Source organism: Anomaloglossus baeobatrachus, chromosome 4, assembly GCF_048569485.1.
Source record: "Anomaloglossus baeobatrachus isolate aAnoBae1 chromosome 4, aAnoBae1.hap1, whole genome shotgun sequence".
In the NCBI taxonomy this organism is placed as follows: domain Eukaryota; kingdom Metazoa; phylum Chordata; class Amphibia; order Anura; family Aromobatidae; genus Anomaloglossus; species Anomaloglossus baeobatrachus.
Window position 1 is genome coordinate 36278688 of NC_134356.1, and position 21604 is coordinate 36300291.

At 42.2% G+C, this 21604-nt stretch overlaps 1 protein-coding gene across 1 annotated transcript in view; it reads left to right on the forward strand.

Annotated features, from left to right (window-relative positions):
• The window catches only part of VWF (von Willebrand factor), a 236274-nt gene that overhangs the window by 6285 nt on the left and 208385 nt on the right, over positions 1-21604 (forward strand). Inside the window, exons 6-9 of the mRNA XM_075344246.1 lie at positions 3516-3640; positions 13780-13996; positions 17526-17648; positions 19950-20061. Coding sequence (XP_075200361.1) covers positions 3516-3640; positions 13780-13996; positions 17526-17648; positions 19950-20061 — 577 coding nt within the window. The remainder of the gene's footprint in view (positions 1-3515; positions 3641-13779; positions 13997-17525; positions 17649-19949; positions 20062-21604) is intronic.

Sequence of the window (21604 nt, forward strand, 5' to 3'; positions counted from 1 at the left end):
GGGTGTCTGCTTTCTTTTGGGGGTGTCTGCTTTCTTTGATGAAGAGTCTTGCTGTTAGGGGGCGTTGTCAGGTTTCGACGGGAGCTGGCAAGCGCATGACCACAAGTGTGAGATTTCAATAATTGCGGTCACGTGCCAACTAGACTTGAGTCACATCAGTCAATAGATGTAAATTAAGTGAGGCCAGACACGTCTAGTTGGAATGTGCCTAAGAGTATGCAAATCACAAACCTACAGCTACGTGACTAATTGTATCCTGACAGCGCACATTGTGTGCTCTGTGAGGATTCACATATCTGCAGTCACATAGAGTGAGAATAGAGTTGCATCCGAAGCCTGGAAAACCCCTTTAAGGCTATGTCCGCACTTTGCGTCGTCCAAAACGCATGTCAAAACGCACCCTCTGGCAGTAATTGATTATGCCCAAAGTTGCTTTTGACCAAAAAATAGCGCTAAAAACGCATGCGTATTTACCGCGTTTTTAGCGCTTTTTACATGCTTTTCCATTGCGTTTTGATAGATGTGTTTTGAACATGAAGACACTGCTTGATAAAGTTGTAACAGTCAAACTTAATGAAAAAAATGAAAAAAAAGAAACAAATTTATATTTTTAAGGAAAAAAAGGAAATAGATATATTTCATAAAATTATTGCGGTAATATTAAATTTATCGCAAAAATAACAAAAAAATAATAATTTTCTTTAATTAAATTGTCGGACTATGTGTGTGTGTAAAGGGACATATGATTTCATTATTTTCCTGTTCAAAAAGCATAATTTCTGCACCTGAAAAGCAGGGAAAACGCTGGAATTTTGATGTTTCTTGGTTTTTGCCATTTCTCATTGACTGCAATGTTAGCAAAACGCACCCAAAATGGCAAAAATAATTGACATTCTGCTTCTTTGAACGCATGTTTTTTGCCACAAATTATGCAAAATAAACGCTGCGTTTAGAAACGCTAAGTGCGGACAGGAATTGAACATTTTCCATAGACTTTGCTGGAAAATCAAAACGCATGCCTTTTGGCATGAAAACGCTCCAGTTCAAAACGGACCTAAAAAGCAGCTAAAACGCAGGTGAAAACGGAAAGTGCGGACACAGCCTTAGGCTATGTGTCCACGGTAGAATGTACCTGCAGATTTTTCTGCCTGAAAATCCGCGACTTTCGCGGCAAATCCGCACCCGCGGATTTGCCGCGGATTTGCCGCGGATTTACCGCGGATTTGCCGCGGATTTTGATGCAGATTTTTTTTTTCCCCATTCAAAACCAAAAATCCGCACCAAATCTGCACCAAACAATTGACATGCTGCAGATTTTTCAGGATCAAAATCCGCGGCAAATCCGCAGCGGAAAAATCCGCAGCATGGACACAGCATTTCCAAAATGCCATTGAAATGGCTTGGAAGTGCCGCTGCTGCAGATTTTCGGGAAATCCGCGGCAAATCCGCGGCAAATCCGCGGTAAATCCGCAGCGTGGGCACATAGCCTTACAGTAATGAGTAAGATATGCCGGAGGTGAAGCTGCTGCCAGAACAGCAAAGCTGCCTCAGGAAAGCGAATGACAGCATTTTCCTGAAGTGCACCTGGGAGAACTCGGTGTCTGACAGACACTGTGTGCACATAACGTAAGGGTACGTTAACACTGAGATTTGTTTTTTGTTGTTTTTTTTTTGTTTTTACCAGCAACTGCTGTAGGTTACTCTACTGTTTTGGGGATTCTCATTATGAGATTTTTTTTTTTTTAAATCTTTTGGGAAAAAAAAATCTTTAAAAACTGCTTTTATATACTCTTCGAAAACTCTTGCAAGTAAGTTCCGTAGGAAAATGTATATGAAGAGAGTAAAACAGTACTTGTGTTACGTTGCCACCGGAGTCTGCTCCAGCGACTTCTGCTCCGATCGCCAGGCGACGCCGTGTTCCTGCCGTGGATAGTGCTTGTGATGGGAGAGGAGTCGATGGCAGCGGCACCGGTGGGCGCAGGCTCCGATCATCCACTGGGCTGGGTTAGCTTGGGATCTGCAGTACCACTGGCTGACTGTGGGTGGCTTGTGTCTTGCAGCTGAAGTTGCCAGCGTTCAGCTACAGCCAATGGGAAGACACCACACCCTTCTTAGTTCACCTCCTGTCACATGACCACTGCCAGAGATAGTTCTGATTTCCTGGCTCCTGGTCCGACCCTATTCTGTTTAGTGATTCCTGTGTGCTGACTTCTGCTTGTTTCCTGACTACCCTCCTGCCTGCTGTTTTTGTACCTCGCTGCCCGATCCTGATTTGACCTCTCCTACGTTTTCTGACTACGTCATTGCCTGCCGATTCTGTCCCTGTTCTGCTATTCCTGGTTTGACCCTGCCTGACGACTACTCTCATTGGACTGCAGCCTTCCACAGGTAGTGATCACCGGGGCCCTGTGTAATTCCAAATCCCTGTATAGGGGTTAAAGGGTTTCAGGGTTCTGGGGGTCCTGCTTGGTGAGTGGCTTCCCTCTAGTCTGTCCATTACATCCCCCCTGAGTCTGTTGATCCAGGCAGGCGTTACAACTTGTTATGAGTATAGCGAGTACGAATAGTTAGGTACTCGCTCAACTCTAATAATACCTAGTAGTAAAAAAAAGAAAGTTTTCCCAATGGAGTCCGCTCCAAACTAGGCACTGGCCAATCAAAAGGCTACAAAGAATCCATCATGGAAAAAAATCTTTTGCGAAACGTTTCAAAATCTCTACGAAAAAAGAATAACTTCTCAGAAAATGCATCTGAAGAAGAATGTTTACTGAAGCTATTTCCACTTGAAATTTTTTTTTATTTTTAAAAATCTCCAAAAAACTGTGTGTGAATAAAGCCTTAAATGGGTTGTCCACTACTAGGACAACCCCTTCTGATTCCACGTTTCCCCCAGGTAAAGTAATAAAACTTATAGCGTCACCATTCCAGCGGTGCCGCATTTCGCGTTCTTGGGGTTCACGTGACATTTTTACTTCCAATCAGCGCCACCTTCTGACCAAATGAGCAATCAACAGGAAGTGAGGGGCAGCCACAGCGTCACTTCCTGTTGAAGTCAGGAAGCCAGCACTGATTGGATGCGTACCTCGTGTGACGTCGCAATGTCACGTGAGCCCCAAGAACGCGAAACGTGGCACTGCTAGAATGGCGCCGTTACGGGAGGTGAGTATAGGCTTTATTATTTTACCTGGGGGAAACAAGTGAAATCCGAAGCGGTTGTCCTAGTAGACGACAACTCCCTTAAGGCCCCAAGAAGTGGTCTCCTTTTAGTGAATTTGGTGCATCTTTCCACGTCCCATTCCCCCAACCCACAAAGCTGGACAATATTTAACAAAACGTCGGCACAGCTTTGTCGGTCTTGACAAAAACTGTTTGATTAATCGGGGCCATTATGGTTTTTACGGGACTGACCCCCTCCCCCACTGCATTACTTTAACTCAAGGCCACTCAGAAATAGCCCAGCAAAATATTCAACTCTGTTACAATTTTTTTTTTATGCTTTGTTGTTTTTATTTTAGGTATTTTGGCTGAAAAAAGTTATGAATTTGCCAATTCCTGGGCCCTGCACGGTGGTGAAAAGAGATGTAAAAGAATTTATCCTCCCAGTAATACCTGCAATATTTCTTCTGACGCTGCGGAGAAGGTATGCCCGCGATTACCCTTTAATGATATATATCTAAGCAGAGGTGTAATTATTGGGGGTTGCGTAGGTCCCCAATATATTTGGAGGCTGTGGGGGCAAAAGGTGGTTTACCCCTTACTGGAGTAAGATGTGTAACTGTTACTGTGACTTTACACTGGTAGAAGTTCAGCAAACGTTTCAGCAACGATACCACAGATGAGTACAAGCCACCTGCTTGCACCCAGGGCTTGAATAAACGGGAAAATATCACCAGCAGCAGTCCAATAAAGGAACGGGTATTTAAGCACCAAGAGAATACTGATGATCAGCAACTGGGTGGAAGGCAAGATCCTGCTGAGTCCAAGAGGGGGAGAGATGAATCCAGCAGGAAATCTTCCTATACCAATGAATACTGACAGCAGGAACAATGGAAAGTCAGGAAGCATTCTGTGCAGCCAAACACTGTGACCTTGTATGGCCAGAAACCACATGACTGTCTGTCACCCATGACACACCCGTGACAACAATGATATCTCTCTCAACTGGCTTCAATTCTGTGACGTAAAGTAGTCTGTCATCCCGATATTATGTTCTGCCATCTACTTCAACATAGCTACATGTGTGTTTTTACATCATTGATCTGTTAACTGCTTTCCAGTCCTGCACTTTGCATTGCTCTGTCTGCATAATAGAGCACTCCATAACTGATACAAGAAGGGCTGATCTATGTTTGATTCCTGCTGCTGACAAATAAATGATGCAAAATTGCAAATGCCACTTTGTTGATGCATATGGCAGAAGATTATCTTCTGCCATATGCATCAACAGAGCTGCATTTGCAGATTTGCATAATTGATCAGTGAGCAGAAGGCGGTAATCAGCTGTCACCTCTGCACTGCTTGTATACAGACAGAGAAAGGGTAGGAATGTTGATCTTTACTCTAAACAAGCTAACAGATCAATAACATAAAAACACACATTCAGCTATGCTGATGCTATATATAACTGCCTGTCCTTCCTCCCCATGTCCTTCCTCCCCCTGTAATAACAGAGACAAGGGGAGGAAGGACAGGCAGCAGACAGGGGCGGAAATAACTAGCAAAACCCGACCTACCTATTAGATATTCCGTTGCACCTATCAATCAAGTAACAGTGCATTTCACAAACCTTACTTGCCTATATCTCAGAAAGTATATATCTGATCTCACAACTAAAGGTATGTATAGAATCCGCATGATAGCATCAGGATAGCACTGGCTTTAGTTTATATATGAAAATCCTGGTGGTTGGTCCTCTTTAAGGTCATGCTTTATGGCAGGCTGCAAAGTTACACTATCCTAATTAATTTGGTATATCAGAAGGAAAAAAAGATAAACTCAACTTCCCTTCTCATCTAGCCAATGTATCTGTGACAATATTGGATACAAATCCTTTGGTCACTTACGATTATGGAAGTCATGCTTTATGGCAGGCTGCAAAGTCACACTTTTCCTATTACTCTGGTATGTTTAAGAAGGGAACGATCCATGCTATTTTTCTTTAGGCACTGCCTCTCCTTTCTATGTAACCCCATATATTGATGACAATAATGGATACAAGTTCATTGACCGCTTATTTTCATTGCTCAAGTGCGAAGGTCATGCTTTATGGCAGGCTGCAAAGTCAAACATTTCCTATTACTTTAGTATGTGAGAAGGATCACAACAGCTATGGCTCGGAGGAGTAATTTTGGATTATTACCTGCTGATAACTTGCCCAATATTGCAATGTGGGTGACAATTTATGGTTTCGCGCTTTCTAACTCTATTTTTGCGGCCAGATTGGTAGCTCATATACTATTTTTTGTGTTATGAATGTAATGCAGTCAATGTCATCGCCTTTTTTTTTTTACAAAACTTGGAATAAAATATCTCGATTCACGGACTGTAAATAAAATTCTTTGTTTCTTAGCATCACTTCCAGGAATGCAAATTCCTCCACCCTCCCCATCGCCCCCTTAACACTTAGCCTTTCTGTTGGGGGCTCAGATGCCAACGATCGTGAACAATAAGAATGGTTGATTTCTTTGCTTTTCAATGGTTTTGTTTCTCTTTTCGACCCACTCAGAAGAAATAGTTCTTACATAGTGTTATGAGTCTATTTCGGGATTGGAGCAGATAGGATGAGCCGATTATGTCCTGATGTTGACTGCCTAGATTAGGATCCATTGAAAACAATGAGTCTTTTTATATATATATATATATATATATATATATATATATATATATATATATATATATATATATATATATTTATTTATTATATACATATATATATATATGTATACATATATATATACACATAATATATATTTATATATATATATATATAATATACATATATATTATATACATATATATATATATATTATATACATATATATATATATATATATATATATACAGTTAGGTCCAGAAATATTTGGACAGTGACACAATTTTGGCGAGTTGGGCTCTGCATGCCTCCACATTGGATTTGAAATGAAACCTCTACAACAGAATTCAAGTGCAGATTGTAACGTTTAATTTGAAGGTTTGAACAAAAATATCTGATAGAAATTGTAGGAATTGTACACATTTCTTTACAAACACTCCACATTTTAGGAGGTCAAAAGTAATTGGACAAATAAACCAAACCCAAACAAAATATTTTTATTTTCAATATTTTGTTGCGAATCCTTTGGAGGCAATCACTGCCTTAAGTCTGGAACCCATGGACATCACCAAACGCTGGGTTTCCTCCTTCTTAATGCTTTGCCAGGCCTTTACAGCCGCAGCCTTCAGGTCTTGCTTGTTTGTGGGTCTTTCCGTCTTAAGTCTGGATTTGAGCAAGTGAAATGCATGCTCAATTGGGTTAAGATCTGGTGATTGACTTGGCCATTGCAGAATGTTCCACTTTTTTGCACTCATGAACTCCTGGGTAGCTTTGGCTGTATGCTTGGGGTCATTGTCCATCTGTACTATGAAGCGCCGTCCGATCAACTTTGCGGCATTTGGCTGAATCTGGGCTGAAAGTATATCCCGGTACACTTCAGAATTCATCCGGCTACTCTTGTCTGCTGTTATGTCATCAATAAACACAAGTGACCCAGTGCCATTGAAAGCCATGCATGCCCATGCCATCACGTTGCCTCCACCATGTTTTACAGAGGATGTGGTGTGCCTTGGATCATGTGCCGTTCCCTTTCTTCTCCAAACTTTTTTCTTCCCATCATTCTGGTACAGGTTGATCTTTGTCTCATCTGTCCATAGAATACTTTTCCAGAACTGAGCTGGCTTCATGAGGTGTTTTTCAGCAAATTTATCTCTGGCCTGTCTATTTTTGGAATTGATGAATGGTTTGCATCTAGATGTGAACCCTTTGTATTTACTTTCATGGAGTCTTCTCTTTACTGTTGACTTAGAGACAGATACACCTACTTCACTGAGAGGGTTCTGGACTTCAGTTGATGTTGTGAACGGGTTCTTCTTCACCAAAGAAAGTATGCGGCGATCATCCACCACTGTTGTCATCCGTGGACGCCCAGGCCTTTTTGAGTTCCCAAGCTCACCAGTCAATTCCTTTTTTCTCAGAATGTACCCGACTGTTGATTTTGCTACTCCAAGCATGTCTGCTATCTCTCTGATGGATTTTTTCTTTTTTTTCAGCCTCAGGATGTTCTGCTTCACCTCAATTGAGAGTTCCTTAGACCGCATGTTGTCTGGTCACAGCAACAGCTTCCAAATGCAAAACCACACACCTGTAATCAACCCCAGACCTTTTAACTACTTCATTGATTACAAGTTAACGAGTGAGACGCCTTCAGAGTTAATTGCAGCCCTTAGAGTCACTTGTCCAATTACTTTTGGTCCCTTTAAAAAGAGGAGGCTATGCATTACAGAGCTATGATTCCTAAACCCTTTCTCCGATTTGGATGTGAAAACTCTCATATTGCAGCTGGGAGTGTGCACTTTCAGCCCATATTATATATATAATTGTATTTCTGAACATGTTTTTGTAAACAGCTAAAATAACAAAACTTGTGTCACTGTCCAAATATTTCTGGACCTAACTGTATGTATATATATATATATATATATATATATATATATATATATGTATATATATATATGTGTGTATATACATATATATATATATATCTCATTCCACATGTGTTAATTCATAGTTTTGATGCCTTCAATGTGAGTCTACAATTTTCAGAGTTATGAAAATAAAGAAAACTCTTCGAATGAGAAGGTGTTTCCAAACTTTTGGTCTGTACTGTATATATATATATATATATATATATATATATATATGGGCCTCCAAAACAGCAGAATTTGCTAATAAAACTATTAATTTGCTGGTCATTAATTTTATTGGTCGTCATGTAATACTACTTTTCACCTGTAGTGGCCACTGTAGGGAAAAAGTACAGTATGACTAACTCAACCGGATTGCCAAGAATTTTTGTGATTGGCTTAAATGAATTGTCCAGTTTAGAAAACCCATTTTTATTTATCTTATTAACAAATTTGGAGTTAAAGGGGTTGGTCAGGGCTGACATATTGATGAACAATCTTCAGAATAGGTCGACAATATCAGATTAGTAGAGGTCTGACTCTGGGCACCCCCACCTGTCGCGCAGTTACTACCGGGGTCCAGCCAGGTATAAGGGAACTCCCGACGAATGCCACAACACAGGTAACACGATACAACAGTGAGCCCTGGTGCTAGGGAGAGGGGAACGAGGTCACCTCTTAACACTCACCTGAGGCTGATCACAGTACTGATTAAATTTCCTTTACGGGTTCTTCCCCTTCTCGCCTATGCCATTGCTTGCCCTGAACTCACCCTGACCAATGAGAAGGCCAGTGAGAGCACTAGTCTCACCACTACATTGATCACTCTAATCCCTAAAGTCCTTATTCGGGTCCTTCCTCCCCATCGCCTAGGCCCTCTCTTGCCCTGAACTCATCTTGACCAATGAGAAGGACAGTGAGAGCACTAGTGTCACCACTACACTGATCATTGTAATCCCTAACGTCCTTATACGAGTCCTTCCCCCCATCGGCTAGGCCTTACCTTGCCCTGAACTCATCTTGACCAGTGAGAAGGCCAGTGAGAGCACTAGTCTCACCACTACACTGATTACTGTAATCCCTAAAGTCCTTATTCGGGTCCTTCCTCCCATCGCCTAGGCACTCGCTTGCCCTGAATCACCCTGGCTAGTGACAAGGTAAGCAAGAGCACTAGTCTCACCCCTACACTGATCACTGTACTCCCTAACATCCCTATACGGTTATTTCTCCCTGTCGTCTAGACCCTTGCTTATCCTGAACTCACCCTGGCTAGTGAGAAGGTCAGCAAGATCACTAGTCTCACCCCTGCAACAATAGAACACAAGGGAAGGAAGACAGATGGGGGAAAATAGACATAAAAGGAAAACACCCCATGCTCCCCCAATGCAGCTAAACACCACAATTGCAATTATCACAACTCCTCAGCTTCTTACAGAGACAGGCTCCTTCTAAAGTGGTCAGCATAAGAATGTAGAATCTTTAACCGGCATCAGATGGTGAGACATGTTACATTTTATAGCAAAAGGGAGTGGTCACAAAGAGCTGCACCTGACAATAAGGCTACAAAGGATAGCCAGTTAGGAAAGAGTCCTTAGCCCCTACAGCACCAAACTAAAGCTGATTCACCCAAACACAAGCTGCAGACCTGCGCATAATAAGGCACTGTGACCTTCTGGTTCCAGACTCGCCAGAGATCTCCCCAAAGCAGGACGCATCCATGACACCACCAATCAGCTGTTATCAGCTTCTCCAGGACTGCACAGCCCCATATGCTAAGTAGTGGCCATTCTAAGGTACTGCAGCTTAATGCCTATTGAAGTGAATGGGCACTGATCAGCAGTTCCTGGTAATGGCCACTACAGAGTTGTGTTGTTCTGGCTCCATACACTATTTACAGTAAAAGCTGATCAGTATCGGTGCCGGATGTCACAGATCTGATACGGATTACCTATGCTAATAATAGATAATCAATATTTAAGTATTGGGAAACCAACTCAATAGAGAATAATTGTCTGGTCAGGATCCTTGCCTGTTGACCACAGCAGGGAGCGGGTTCAAAGAGTGTCTCTAAATTTGGAGGATCAGTGTTGCCCTGCATTTCGCCGACAGCCCTTTGTATTGAATGGGGGTGCTGGTGGGGATAGAAATGAAGATCGGCTCAATGTTTTTACCCACCGTTCTATGGAAGAATTGATTCTAATTTCCCCTATTCTCTGGATTGGTGGGATTCAGTATCTTTTGAACATGTCCTATGGGGTACTAAAATCTTTTATGCAGGGGTGGAATGATCGCGGTCGCAGTGTTCGTGACCGTGACCGGGGCCTGCCGGCCCTAACCCCTACTTTAGCTGGATGTGCCTCCGAAGGCACGCATCCAGCTGAAATGTGTCGCTGTGCAGAGACCCGTCAGGTCCCTGTGCTGCAATACACGCTGCCAGCCAAACAAAAGCTGGCAGCTTTCAGCGGCATCCCCTTGACTGAGGTGGCGCATAACAATGACATGAGGTGTCATGGCACGGACGCTGATGAAAGCTGGTGGTCACTGCAAGCCGTCTATAGAGATTTGAACCACGGAGGGTGAGTACAGTATAAGTATATACCAGGAGGAGGACAGTATACATGGGAGGGGCCCAGGAAAGGAACATATATACCTGCAGGGTGACAGTATATTCCAGGAGGGGCCCAGGAGAGAAACATATATTCGAGGAGAGGGACAGTATATACTAGAGGGGTACAGAAGGGGGACAGTATATATCAGGATGGGGGACATGTATGCCAGGATGGGGGACGTACCAGGATGTGGACATATATACCAGGATGTGGGACATGTATGCCAGGATGGGGGACATGTATACCAGGATGGGGGACATATTTACTAACATGGGGGACGTACCAGGATGTGGACATATATACCAGGATGGGGGACATATTTACTAAGATGGGGGACGTACCAGGATGGGGGCATATATATTAAGTAAGGGGGCATATATACCAAAATGTGGGACATATTTACCAGGACGTAGCCAAGGAGGGGTAACATTAGAACAGGATGGGGGACTTTACTACATAATGGGGTGGGGAGGGCAACTCATATGTCTTTATAAGATATGGAACACTAAATGTATACATACATATATATATATATATATATACATACATCTGACCAACATGCAGGTATGGGGGGGGAATCTAGGTCTAATTTTTGCACTTGGGCTCATCGAACTCTAGTTACTCCACTGCCCTTATGAACACTAATTTGGAAAAAAAAAACATTTGTAGCTATAGGGGGTTGAGTTATAAAACATAATGGGGGGGGGGGCTATATTAGGTTTTTCACTGTGACCCAAAAGATATACCTCCTCTGTAATCCTGGTCTTGTTTTACTACATTTTTATGTTCTTTTAGCTTTGACCGCTAAGGTAAATCTTGGCAAAAGAAACTGGAAAGGATGAGTCAGGGGGGATGTTTTCGGTGCAGAAAAGATAATATTGATGTTTCGTAAATTCTTGAGTTTTCTGGCACGAGAGGCTTTAGACAATGATCATGTTTGTTTTATGTTATTATTGCATACGACAAATTGTAAGTGTAAAAGTCCCATACACAGAGCGAAGGTGGCCGAATCTGACCACATCGGGCCAAAAATGTAATGTGTTTGGAGGTTTCTGACTCCCCCCCCAGCTTTAAAGGGAATTTGTCAGCAGATTTTTGCTACCTCATCCGACAGTAGCATGATGTAGGGGCAGAGACCCTGATTCCAACGATATATCACTTACTTTACTCGGTGCAACAGTTGTGATAGAATCACTGTTTTTTCTGCTGCAAATTTACCAGTGCTTAGAAGTATAACCCCGCCCCCACTAGTGATTGGCAGTTAACCAGTGCTGGGGGCCGAGTTGAACCAGGAGGCAGAAGACACCTAGTCCTGGAGTGATAATCTCCTGGTGATAAAACACTGATTTTCTTGAAACAACAAGTAAGTGACACATCGCTGGAATCAGGCTGTCAGCCCCTACATCAACTTGTTCTCAAATTACATAGCAAAAACCTGCTGACAGATTCCCTTTAAGAAAAGCACCTGTATAGAGGAAAAAGTCCTTCTAGGACAATCCTCCAGGCCTTAATTTTATTTTTCACAGTTGAATTAAAAATAATAAAAATGACCGTGGATTTCTGGAAACCATGGTTGGAACCTTTCACCATCAACAGTAGCATGGAGATCCAGTATTATCACTTCTATCTTGGAAAACTGAATGTGCCTGTGGTTCACTCTAAATGGAGCCATTTGAGAGATTTGGGGGTATCTCCGAGAAGAATAATGTATGGGGGCTTTGGTTTTCCCAAAAGGACAGATATGGACTACAATTACAAACCTTAGTTTCTATGAAAACTTCCTTTTCGTATTCTATATAAAAAGAGGCAACTTATCAGCAGAGGCTGGATTAAAATGCTAGATAACACCTCTATATAAAGGAAGGACTTTTCAGCAGGCTCCATATCAGCAGAGGCTGGATTAAAATGCTAGATAACAGCTCTATATAAAGGAAGACTTTTAAGCAGGCTCCATATCAGCAGAGGCTGGATTAAAATGCCAGATAACACCTCTATATAAAGGAAGGACTTTTCAGCAGGCTCCTTATCAGCAGAGGCTGGGTTAAAATGACAGGTAACACCTCTATATAAAGGAAGACTTTTCAGCAGGCTCCTTATCAGCAGAGGCTGTATTAAAATACCAGATAGTACTTCTATATAAAGGAAGACTTTTCAGCAGGCTCCTTATCAGCAGAGGCTGGATTAAAATGCCAGATAGCACTTCTATATAAAGGAAGACTTTTCAGCAGGCTCCTTATCAGCAGAGGCTTGATTAAAATGCCAGATAACACGTCTATATAAAGGAAGACTTTTCAGCAGGCTCCTTATCAGCAGAGGCTGGATTAAAATGTCAGATAGCACTTCTATATAAAGGAAGACTTTTCAGCAGGCTCCTTATCAGCAGAGGCTGGATTAAAATGCCAGATAGCACTTCTAAATAAAGGAAGACTTTTCAGCAGGCTCCTTATCAGCAGAGGCTGGATTAAAATGCCAGATAGCACTTCTATTTAAAGGAAGACTTTTCAGCAGGCTCCATATCAGCAGAGGCTGGATTAAAATGCCAGATAACACCTCTATATAAAGGAAGGACTTTTCAGCAGGCTCCTTATCAGCAGAGGTTGGGTTAAAATGACAGCTAACACCTCTATATAAAGGAAGACTTTTCAGCAGGCTCCTTATCAGCAGAGGCTGGATTAAAATGCCAGCTAACACCTCTATATAAAGGAAGACTTTTCAGCAGGCTCCTTATCAGCAAAGGCTGTATTAAAATACCAGATAGTACTTCTATATAAAGGAAGACTTTTCAGCAGGCTCCTTATCAGCAGAGGCTTGATTAAAATGCCAGATAACACGTCTATATAAAGGAAAGACTTTTCAGCAGGCTCCTTATCAGCAGAGGCTGGATTAAAATGTCAGATAGTACTTCTATATAAAGGAAGACTTTTCAGCAGGCTCCTTATTAGCAGAGGCTGGATTAAAATGCCAGATAGCACTTCTATATAAAGGAAGACTTTTCAGCAGGCTCCTTATCAGCAGAGGCTTGATTAAAATGCCAGATAACACCTCTATATAAAGGAAAGACTTTTCAGCAGGCTCCTTATCAGCAGAGGCTGGATTAAAATGTCAGATAGCACTTCTATATAAAGGAAGACTTTTCAGCAGGCTCCTTATCAGCAGAGGCTGGATTAAAATGCCAGATAGCACTTCTATTTAAAGGAAGACTTTTCAGCAGGCTCCTTATCAGCAGAGGCTGAATTAAAATGACAGGTAACACCTCTATAGACGACTGATAACACAGGATCCACCAATAGCTATAGCTGACATCAAAGCTCCACTTTTTTTCACAATGAACTTTGCACACGCTCATTAGATGCTTCAATACAAATGTCAATTAATTGCTGTTAATGTTCATGTTTATTTCCTTAAATATCAGAAAGTTAGATTTTAAAAAAGCTATTGTTCCTTATTCCAGGACTTCATGCAGCGGTGTCAGTATCTGAAAACATCCCCGGTATTCGAGAAGTGTCACCAGGCCGTCAACCCTGATCCCTTCATTGCCATCTGTGAGAATGACATGTGTGATTGCGCAGAGGACGTGAACTGCCCGTGTCATACCTTCCTGGAATATGCGAGAACCTGCGCACAGCAAGGCGTCATTGTCAGCAGCTGGCCGATACACACCACCTGCAGTAAGTTAAAAAAATGCAAGGTGTAATGCATAAAATCTCCTGTAGGTGTCACTGTAAGTAGTGTGAAGCATAAAAAATAATCTAATATAAACACTAACAACAGGGCAAAGCCTAACAACAAAGCGGGCCTGACTCCAGGTCAGTACGATTGCGAGGATACCAAACATATATTATATAAATATATATATATATATATATATACATATATTTTTTTTTATTTTTTTTTTGGGGGGGGGAGGGTTGTTGTTTTTTTTTTTTTGTTTTAAATTTAAGTAGTGAAAAAAAAATTTGAAAATTTGTCCAAATTTTTCATTACATTTTTTGCTTGTGTCGCCATTTTCCAAGACCCATAACGCTTTACATTTTTGGGATCTGGGGCTCAGTGACAGCTAATTTTTTGCGCCCTGAGTTTATGTTTTTACTGATAATATGGTGAGTTAGGTGTGATATTTTGATCGCCTCTTATTACATTTGCAATGTTGCGGCGGCCAAAACCCCTCGTTCTGGAATTTTGATTTTTTTTCTTGTTGTGCTATTTAGTGATAGGGTCAATTTATCTTATACTAGCTGTAGTACCCAGCGTTGCCCGGGATAGTAACTGTCTCTCTGTCTCTCTCCAAGTCTCTGTCTGTCTCTGATGTCTGTCTCTGATGTTTCTGTCTGTATCAGTCTCTTTCTCTGTCTCTGTATCAGTCTCTCTGTCTGTCTCTCTCTAGCTCTGTGTCTGTCTGACTCTCTCTGTCTGTCAGTCTCTTTCCTCGTCTGTCTCTTGCCTCGTCTGTCTCTTTCCCCTTCTGTTTTTGTCTGTCTCTCTGTCTCTTTCCTTGTCTGCCTCTTTCCAGGTCTGTCTCTTTCCCTGTTTGTCTCTTTCCTCATCTGTCTCTTTCCCCGTCTGTTTTTGTCTGTCTCTCTGTCTCTTTCCCCGTCTGTTTTTATCTGTCTCTTGCCTCGTCTGTCTCTTTCCCCTTCTGTTTTTGTCTCTCTCTCTGTCTCTTTCCTTGTCTGCCTCTTTCCAGGTCTGTCTCTTTCCCTGTTTGTCTCTTTCCCCGTCTATCTCTTTCCCCGTCTGTTTTTGTCTGTCTCTCTGTCTCTTTCCCCGTCTGTTTTTGTCTGTCTCTCTGTCTCTTTCCTCGTCTGTCTCTTTTCAGGTCTGTCTCTTTCCAGGTCTGTCCCTTTCCAGGTCTGTCCCTGGAAAGACCTGGAAAGGGACAGACCTGGAAAGAGACAGACCTGTCTGTCTCTTTCTAGGTCTGTCTCTTTCTATGTCTGTCTCTATCTCTCTTTCCCTGTCTCTCTCTCTCTGTCTCTCTCTATCCGTCTCCCCACTGACATCTTATTACCTCACATATAAGCTTCTTATACTAACAATGTCTTTTGTTGTTATAGCAACCACTCACAGCTGCTATTAAAACCTGTAGTTCCAGGCTCCATTTACTTTAATGGAGGCAGTTTTTTTGGAGAGCAACTGTAAAGTGCGGGGTTAAATTTTTCTGTCAAAACATAGTCTACGACGTTCCCTGAGTTACATGGGGTGTTTGTGCAAAATTTCATGATTATAAATGCGACTGTGCAAATTTCTTTAGCGGACATACACACACATACATATACTCAGCTTCATATATTAGATTTTGATAGATCGGGCTTTTACATATGCAGCGATGCCAAATATATGTTATTTTTCTTCATTTATTGTTTTATTTTTAATGGGGCAAAAGGTGGGTGAGTTGAACTTTTATATTTTTTATTCATATTTTTAAAAACAATTTTCATAATTTACTGTGCTTTACTGTGTTTGTTAGTCCTCTTAGGTTACTTGAGTTTGAGCTATACACAGTAGTGCATCAGCACTGCTATGTATAGCAAAAATAATAATAATATTATTCACTTATATAGTGCCATTAATTCCACAGCGCTTTACACACATTGGTATCACTGTCCCCATTGGGGCTCAAAATCTAAATTCCCTATCTGTATGTCTTTGTAGTGTGGGAGGAAACCCACGCAAACACGGGGAGAACATACAAACTCCCTGCAGAGGTTGTCCTTGGTGGGATTTGAACCCAGAACCCCAGTGAAAATCAATGTATCTTATTAATGCATGCTAAATACTGGCTTTCACAGGACAAGCACAAGGTCTTCAGCAGCCCCCTGGCTGTCATGGCCATGGCCCCTCCTGATTGATACAACCCACAACCTCAGATCTTCACAGGTGGATTTCCAAAATAATAACAAAATAATTAAAATTTAAATTAAAATTTTTAGGAGCAAAACAGTAACAATGCAGTGACATGACAAGAATCTGCATAACTAATCATATGCTAAATAGTTCCAAGTCAAATTTATGTATGAGCTAGCCAAGATGATTGTCTATAAAATGAAGGTCGTCCCACGCTGAAAGCTGTAGTGGATGATGAGATATGGAGTCTGAAATTCAAAAGTTCAACACATTGTTACCCTTTTGCTCTTGCATCCAGACTACAAACAAACTCTGTGTAGTCAGCAATTTGAACCGTTTCTATCTTTCTCCAATTTCTCTCCATTAGCAAAAAGTACTATGTAAGAGTGAATGTTTTTTTTTTCTTTTTTTTGCCCAGAGGAATATTTGGAATATTTTTGTGGTGTTTTTTTCCTTAGTTTTTGGCTACTTTGTTCTAATTTTTCATACTTTCTCCGTTATCCAATATATTGTAGAGGGGGGTCCTAGGTTAACTCTATGGTGCTGAAAGATGGGTATGCGTGCCTAAAACACAAAAACAATACAAGCAGGAGGCCTTTTGAGGCTGGACCTCACTGCAGGAGGCTTAGTTTCCCTAAAGCTCGGAGGTAGGAGATGCCTCCTGCATGCGTCTACTGTGTAGAAGAGATACCGATTTGAGGCTGTAAAGGGAGTGTCCAAGTTTGGACAGAAAGTCTATGTGACTGCAGATTTGTGACTCCTGACAGTGAGGGGTGTGCACGCCTTCAGAAGTCTACAATGTTGCCTATGAGAGTGAGTGGTCATGTGACTGCAAGTATACGATTTGCATTTTTCTGGCCACATTCCAACTAGACCTGAGTGAGGCTGAGCACGTCTAGTGGGAATGCATACAAATCATATACTTACAGTCATGTGACAATCTGCTCTCACAGGCAACACTGGAGACTCCTGATGGCGTGCACACCACTCACTGTCAGGATTCATAAGTCTGAAGTCACATAGAGTGATTGGAGATTTTCATTCCAAGCTTGGACAAACCCTTTAAACTATAAAGATTTCATACTAGTCCATCCCTTCCCATAGAGAGCTTCACAAATGGACATTAGGAAGGGAGCGTGACTTCAAGACCGGTCTACCGAGGGTTTGTTTTGTAGTCTCTTACAATGGAGACATCTAGGTCTTCATAGGAGCTTTAGATGCAAAATTGTAGAAGGTTTTGACTCAAAATGATTTGTACAGTTGATTGTTTTTTATTTCTTTTTGGATTTTAGGTGTTTAGGAATAATTCTGTTATGAATCCTTATTGAGGTTGTCAATCTTTTATTCATGCAGAGCCCCAATGTCCGCATGGAATGGTGTACAATGAGTGCGTGTCGCCGTGTGTTAAATCCTGCCAGAGCCTCGATATTAATGAAGTGTGCCAGGAGCAGTGCACTGATGGCTGCAGTTGTCCTGGTAAGTGGAATCATTATCTATATGTCCTCATTTTAAAATAAATCCGACCCAACGATCAGCCGATCAATGCAAATCATCAAGAAAGTATCAACTATTAGCCACATTTCCTGCAGTGGCCACTAGAGGCATGATGTAGTATTACATATTGACCATTCTCCTCCAGGTAATAAGTGCCTGGGCCTGGTCCTCCAGAGTGGATGACCTGTGCTTTTTGCTCTCGGCTTTGATAATAGTGAGGTTTCCGAGTGGAGGACGAAGTACTCCCATCTCATCATGACCATATCCCTTTTATGATACATAGCTAACTATCACTTGTGTGATGCTACGGATAGTATAGACAGGAGGGTAGTCAGACAAGCCGGGGTCAGGAAACTGGAGGACACGACAGGACACAGGGAGTAAGCAGAAACGCAGTCAAGTCACAGGCCAAGGGTCAGAATTCCAGGAGAGTATGTATTAGATTCAGGGAGCAGACAGAGACGTGGTCAGGTAACAGTCTGAGGTCAGAAGCCAGGAGGTAACAACAAGAATGGGGAGAGAGCAGAGAGGAGTCAATGAATGGTCTGAGGTCAAGAGACTTAGATCAGAGCACAAGCACAAAAACAAGCCAAGAGCACAACTGCAGAACCAGATAGTACAACTGTCAAGGTTTTGGGAGAGCATGCTCAGTAATGAAACAGAGCAATTACCGGGAAGAAGGAAGACCTGAGTAATTAGCACCTCCCAGAACCAGAATGTATGACTGGCGAGATTCTGGGAGAGCACACTCAGTAATGAATCAGAGCAACTACCGGGAAGGAGGAACACCTGAGTAATCAGCACCTCCCAGAACCAGAATGTATGACTGGCGAGATTCTGGGAGAGCACACTCAGTAATGAAACAGAGCAACTACTGGGAAGGAGGAACACCTATGTAATCGGCACCTCCCAGAACCAGAATGTATGACTGGCGAGATTCTGGGAGAGCACACTCAGTAATGAAACAGAGCAACTACTGGGAAGGAGGAACACCTATGTAATCGGCACCTCCCAGAACCAGAATGTATGACTGGCGAGATTCTGGGAGAGCACACTCAGTAATGAAACAGAGCAACTACCGGGAAGGAGGAACACCTGAGTAATCAGCACCTCCCAGAACCAGAATGTATGATTGGCGAGATTCTGGGAGAGCACACTCAGTAAGGAAACAGAGCAACTACCGGGAAGGAGGAACACCTGAGTAATCAGCACCTCCCAGAACCAGAATGTATGACTGGCGAGATTCTGGGAGAGCACACTCAGTAATGAAACAGAGCAAAAACCGGGAAGGAGGAACACCTGAGTAATCAGCACCTCCCAGAACCAGAATGTATGACTGGCGAGATTCTGGGAGAGCACACTCAGTAATGAAACAGAGCAACTACTGGGAAGGAGGAACATCTAAGTAATCGGCACCTCCCAGAACCAGAATGTATGACTGGCGAGATTCTGGGAGAGCACACTCAGTAAGGAAACAGAGCAACTACCGGGAAGGAGGAACACCTGAGTAATCAGCACCTCCCAGAACCAGAATGTATGACTGGCGAGATTCTGGGAGAGCACACTCAGTAATGAAACAGAGCAACTACTGGGAAGGAGAAACACCTGAGTAATCAGCACCTCCCAGAACCAGAATGTATGACTGGCGAGATTCTGGGAGAGCACACTCAGTAATGAAACAAAGCAATTACCAGAAAGATGGAACACCTGAGTAAAAGCACCTCCTAGAACCTGCATGGAAACCTGTGCTATCAAACAACCTATCAGCTAGTGCTCAAAGAAACACAGCAGAGCATCTTCAAATGCAAGATGCTCTGCACAAGGAAACATGTCACTGTGGCTCTGCAGTTCAGGAAGGCACGGCAGAGCATCACCAGGGTGCGAGATGCTCTGCACAGAGGAATCATGACAACCTGTTTATGTTCTGTGGTTTTTTAACTCTCTGGTGGATGTGGTATTATATGGCCTCCATTTAAAGGGGTTGACCACTTTTGGGGACAATTTCTTTTTTCATTTCGGGCTAAAAAAAATATTTTTTTTTTTCATTATTTGGCTTCTACAGGCTCTTTGTTTCACTGCACATTCAATCTTGATAAAAGGGTTACAAACTTGCCTGTGATTCATTCTGAATGAACTCACTGATGGATTCTCAGTTAACTTATTACAGCTATCAAGAGAGCAATACAGAGGCTATAGTAGATTTTGTTAACCCCACTCTATGCATTTAGAAAAAAAGCATGTCCCCAAAGGTGAACAACCCCCTTTTCCTCTCCCCGCATAAAGAAGGAAAAGTCCTTGATGGATCCCGTTGTGTGGCACCCGCAGAGTGCTCCTGCATCCATTCTGGTAATCGCTATCCTGTAGGATCCACAATCAAAAGAGACTGTAATACTTGGTAGGTGATATTTTATCTACTTCTTATTATACTGCTTTTAATATATATTATTATTTCATGACATTTAGGCTAAATATGTTGCACAACTATGAGCTGATGAATGAGGGTCTACCATGTGTGGTAAGAGGAGCATCCTAACAAAAAAGGAGACAGCTGCACTCTGAAATGCTAAGATACTGTATGTTTACAATGAATATAGGAATATGAATATGCATTACATACAAATTGAGATACATAGCAAAAAAGGCAAGTTTTATGTGAGCCCAACAGCCAACGTCAAGGCGTATCTCTTAGTGTTTCATCCCTATCTACTATAATGCGCTATTTTCACCTTCACTTTCACCTTTCACTGTTCACACTTGCATGTTAGGAAATGCCAACAGTCTTTTTCCTGAGATTATGCCTTCTAGTTGAGCACTCCTTCTCATTAGCCTTAGGTGATTTTAATTCTGCTTAGCGGGTTCCTAGTGACCTATAAATTGGAGGGGTTTTTTTTAACACAAAGAGAGGCATTATAGTAGATAGGGAGCCAGCATTAAGAGATACGCCTTGATATTGGCTGTTGGGCTCTCATAAAACTGAATTTTGCTAAGTATCTCATGTTTATATTTTTTTTATTAGCAGTAATGAATGCTCAGTCATATTCCTATATCCATTGTTAACATATTGTCATGGGGTGTGAAGGGATAACAGGGGACCTGAGCTCCTAGAATAGCCCTCAGGCTAGGGGGCCCTAGTTGTCCCTAATCCAAGCTGTGATTAGGCATTAATCACAAAGAGAGGCGTTATAGTAGATAGGGACACTGCATTAAGAGATACGCCTTGATATTGGCTGTTAAGCTCTCATAAAACTGGCTTTTTTATATGCTAAGTATCTCATTTTTATATTTTTTTATTACCAGTAATGCATACTCATATTCCTATATCCATTGTTAACATATTGTCATGGCGTGTGAGGGAATAACAGGGGACCTGGGCTCCTAGAATAGCCCTCAGGCTAAGGGGCCCTAGTTGTCCCTAATCCAAGAGATACTTCTAATTGTTAAGATATCTGAGCCGCCTTCCTTTCCCTACTCTTGGCAGATATTTGGTCCGCCTTCCTTGACCTGCTCTTGGCAGATATCTGGGCCGCCTTCCTTGACCTGCTCTTGGCAGATATTTGGGCCGCCTTCCTTGACCTGCTCTTGGCAGATATTTGGGCCGCCTTCCTTCACCTGCTCTTGGCAGATATTTGGGCTGCCTTCCTTCACCTGCTCTTGGCAGATATCTGGGCCACCTTCCTTGACCTGCTCTTGGCAAACCCTGATCTTATACCCCCACTCCCCCACCCCAGGGGAGTACCGGGACAGGAATGGTTGAGCCCACAGATATAGACAAACGGTGAAACCAAAAACTCTATCACACAGCTAGAACATACTGAGAAATAAGACAATATTGGATAGGGAGGAAATAAAGAGCATGTAGGAAATAACCAGATGATGAGAGAATTTCCACAGCACACTAAGCAGAATGCAATATAATTACCAGCAACTGGAATATAACA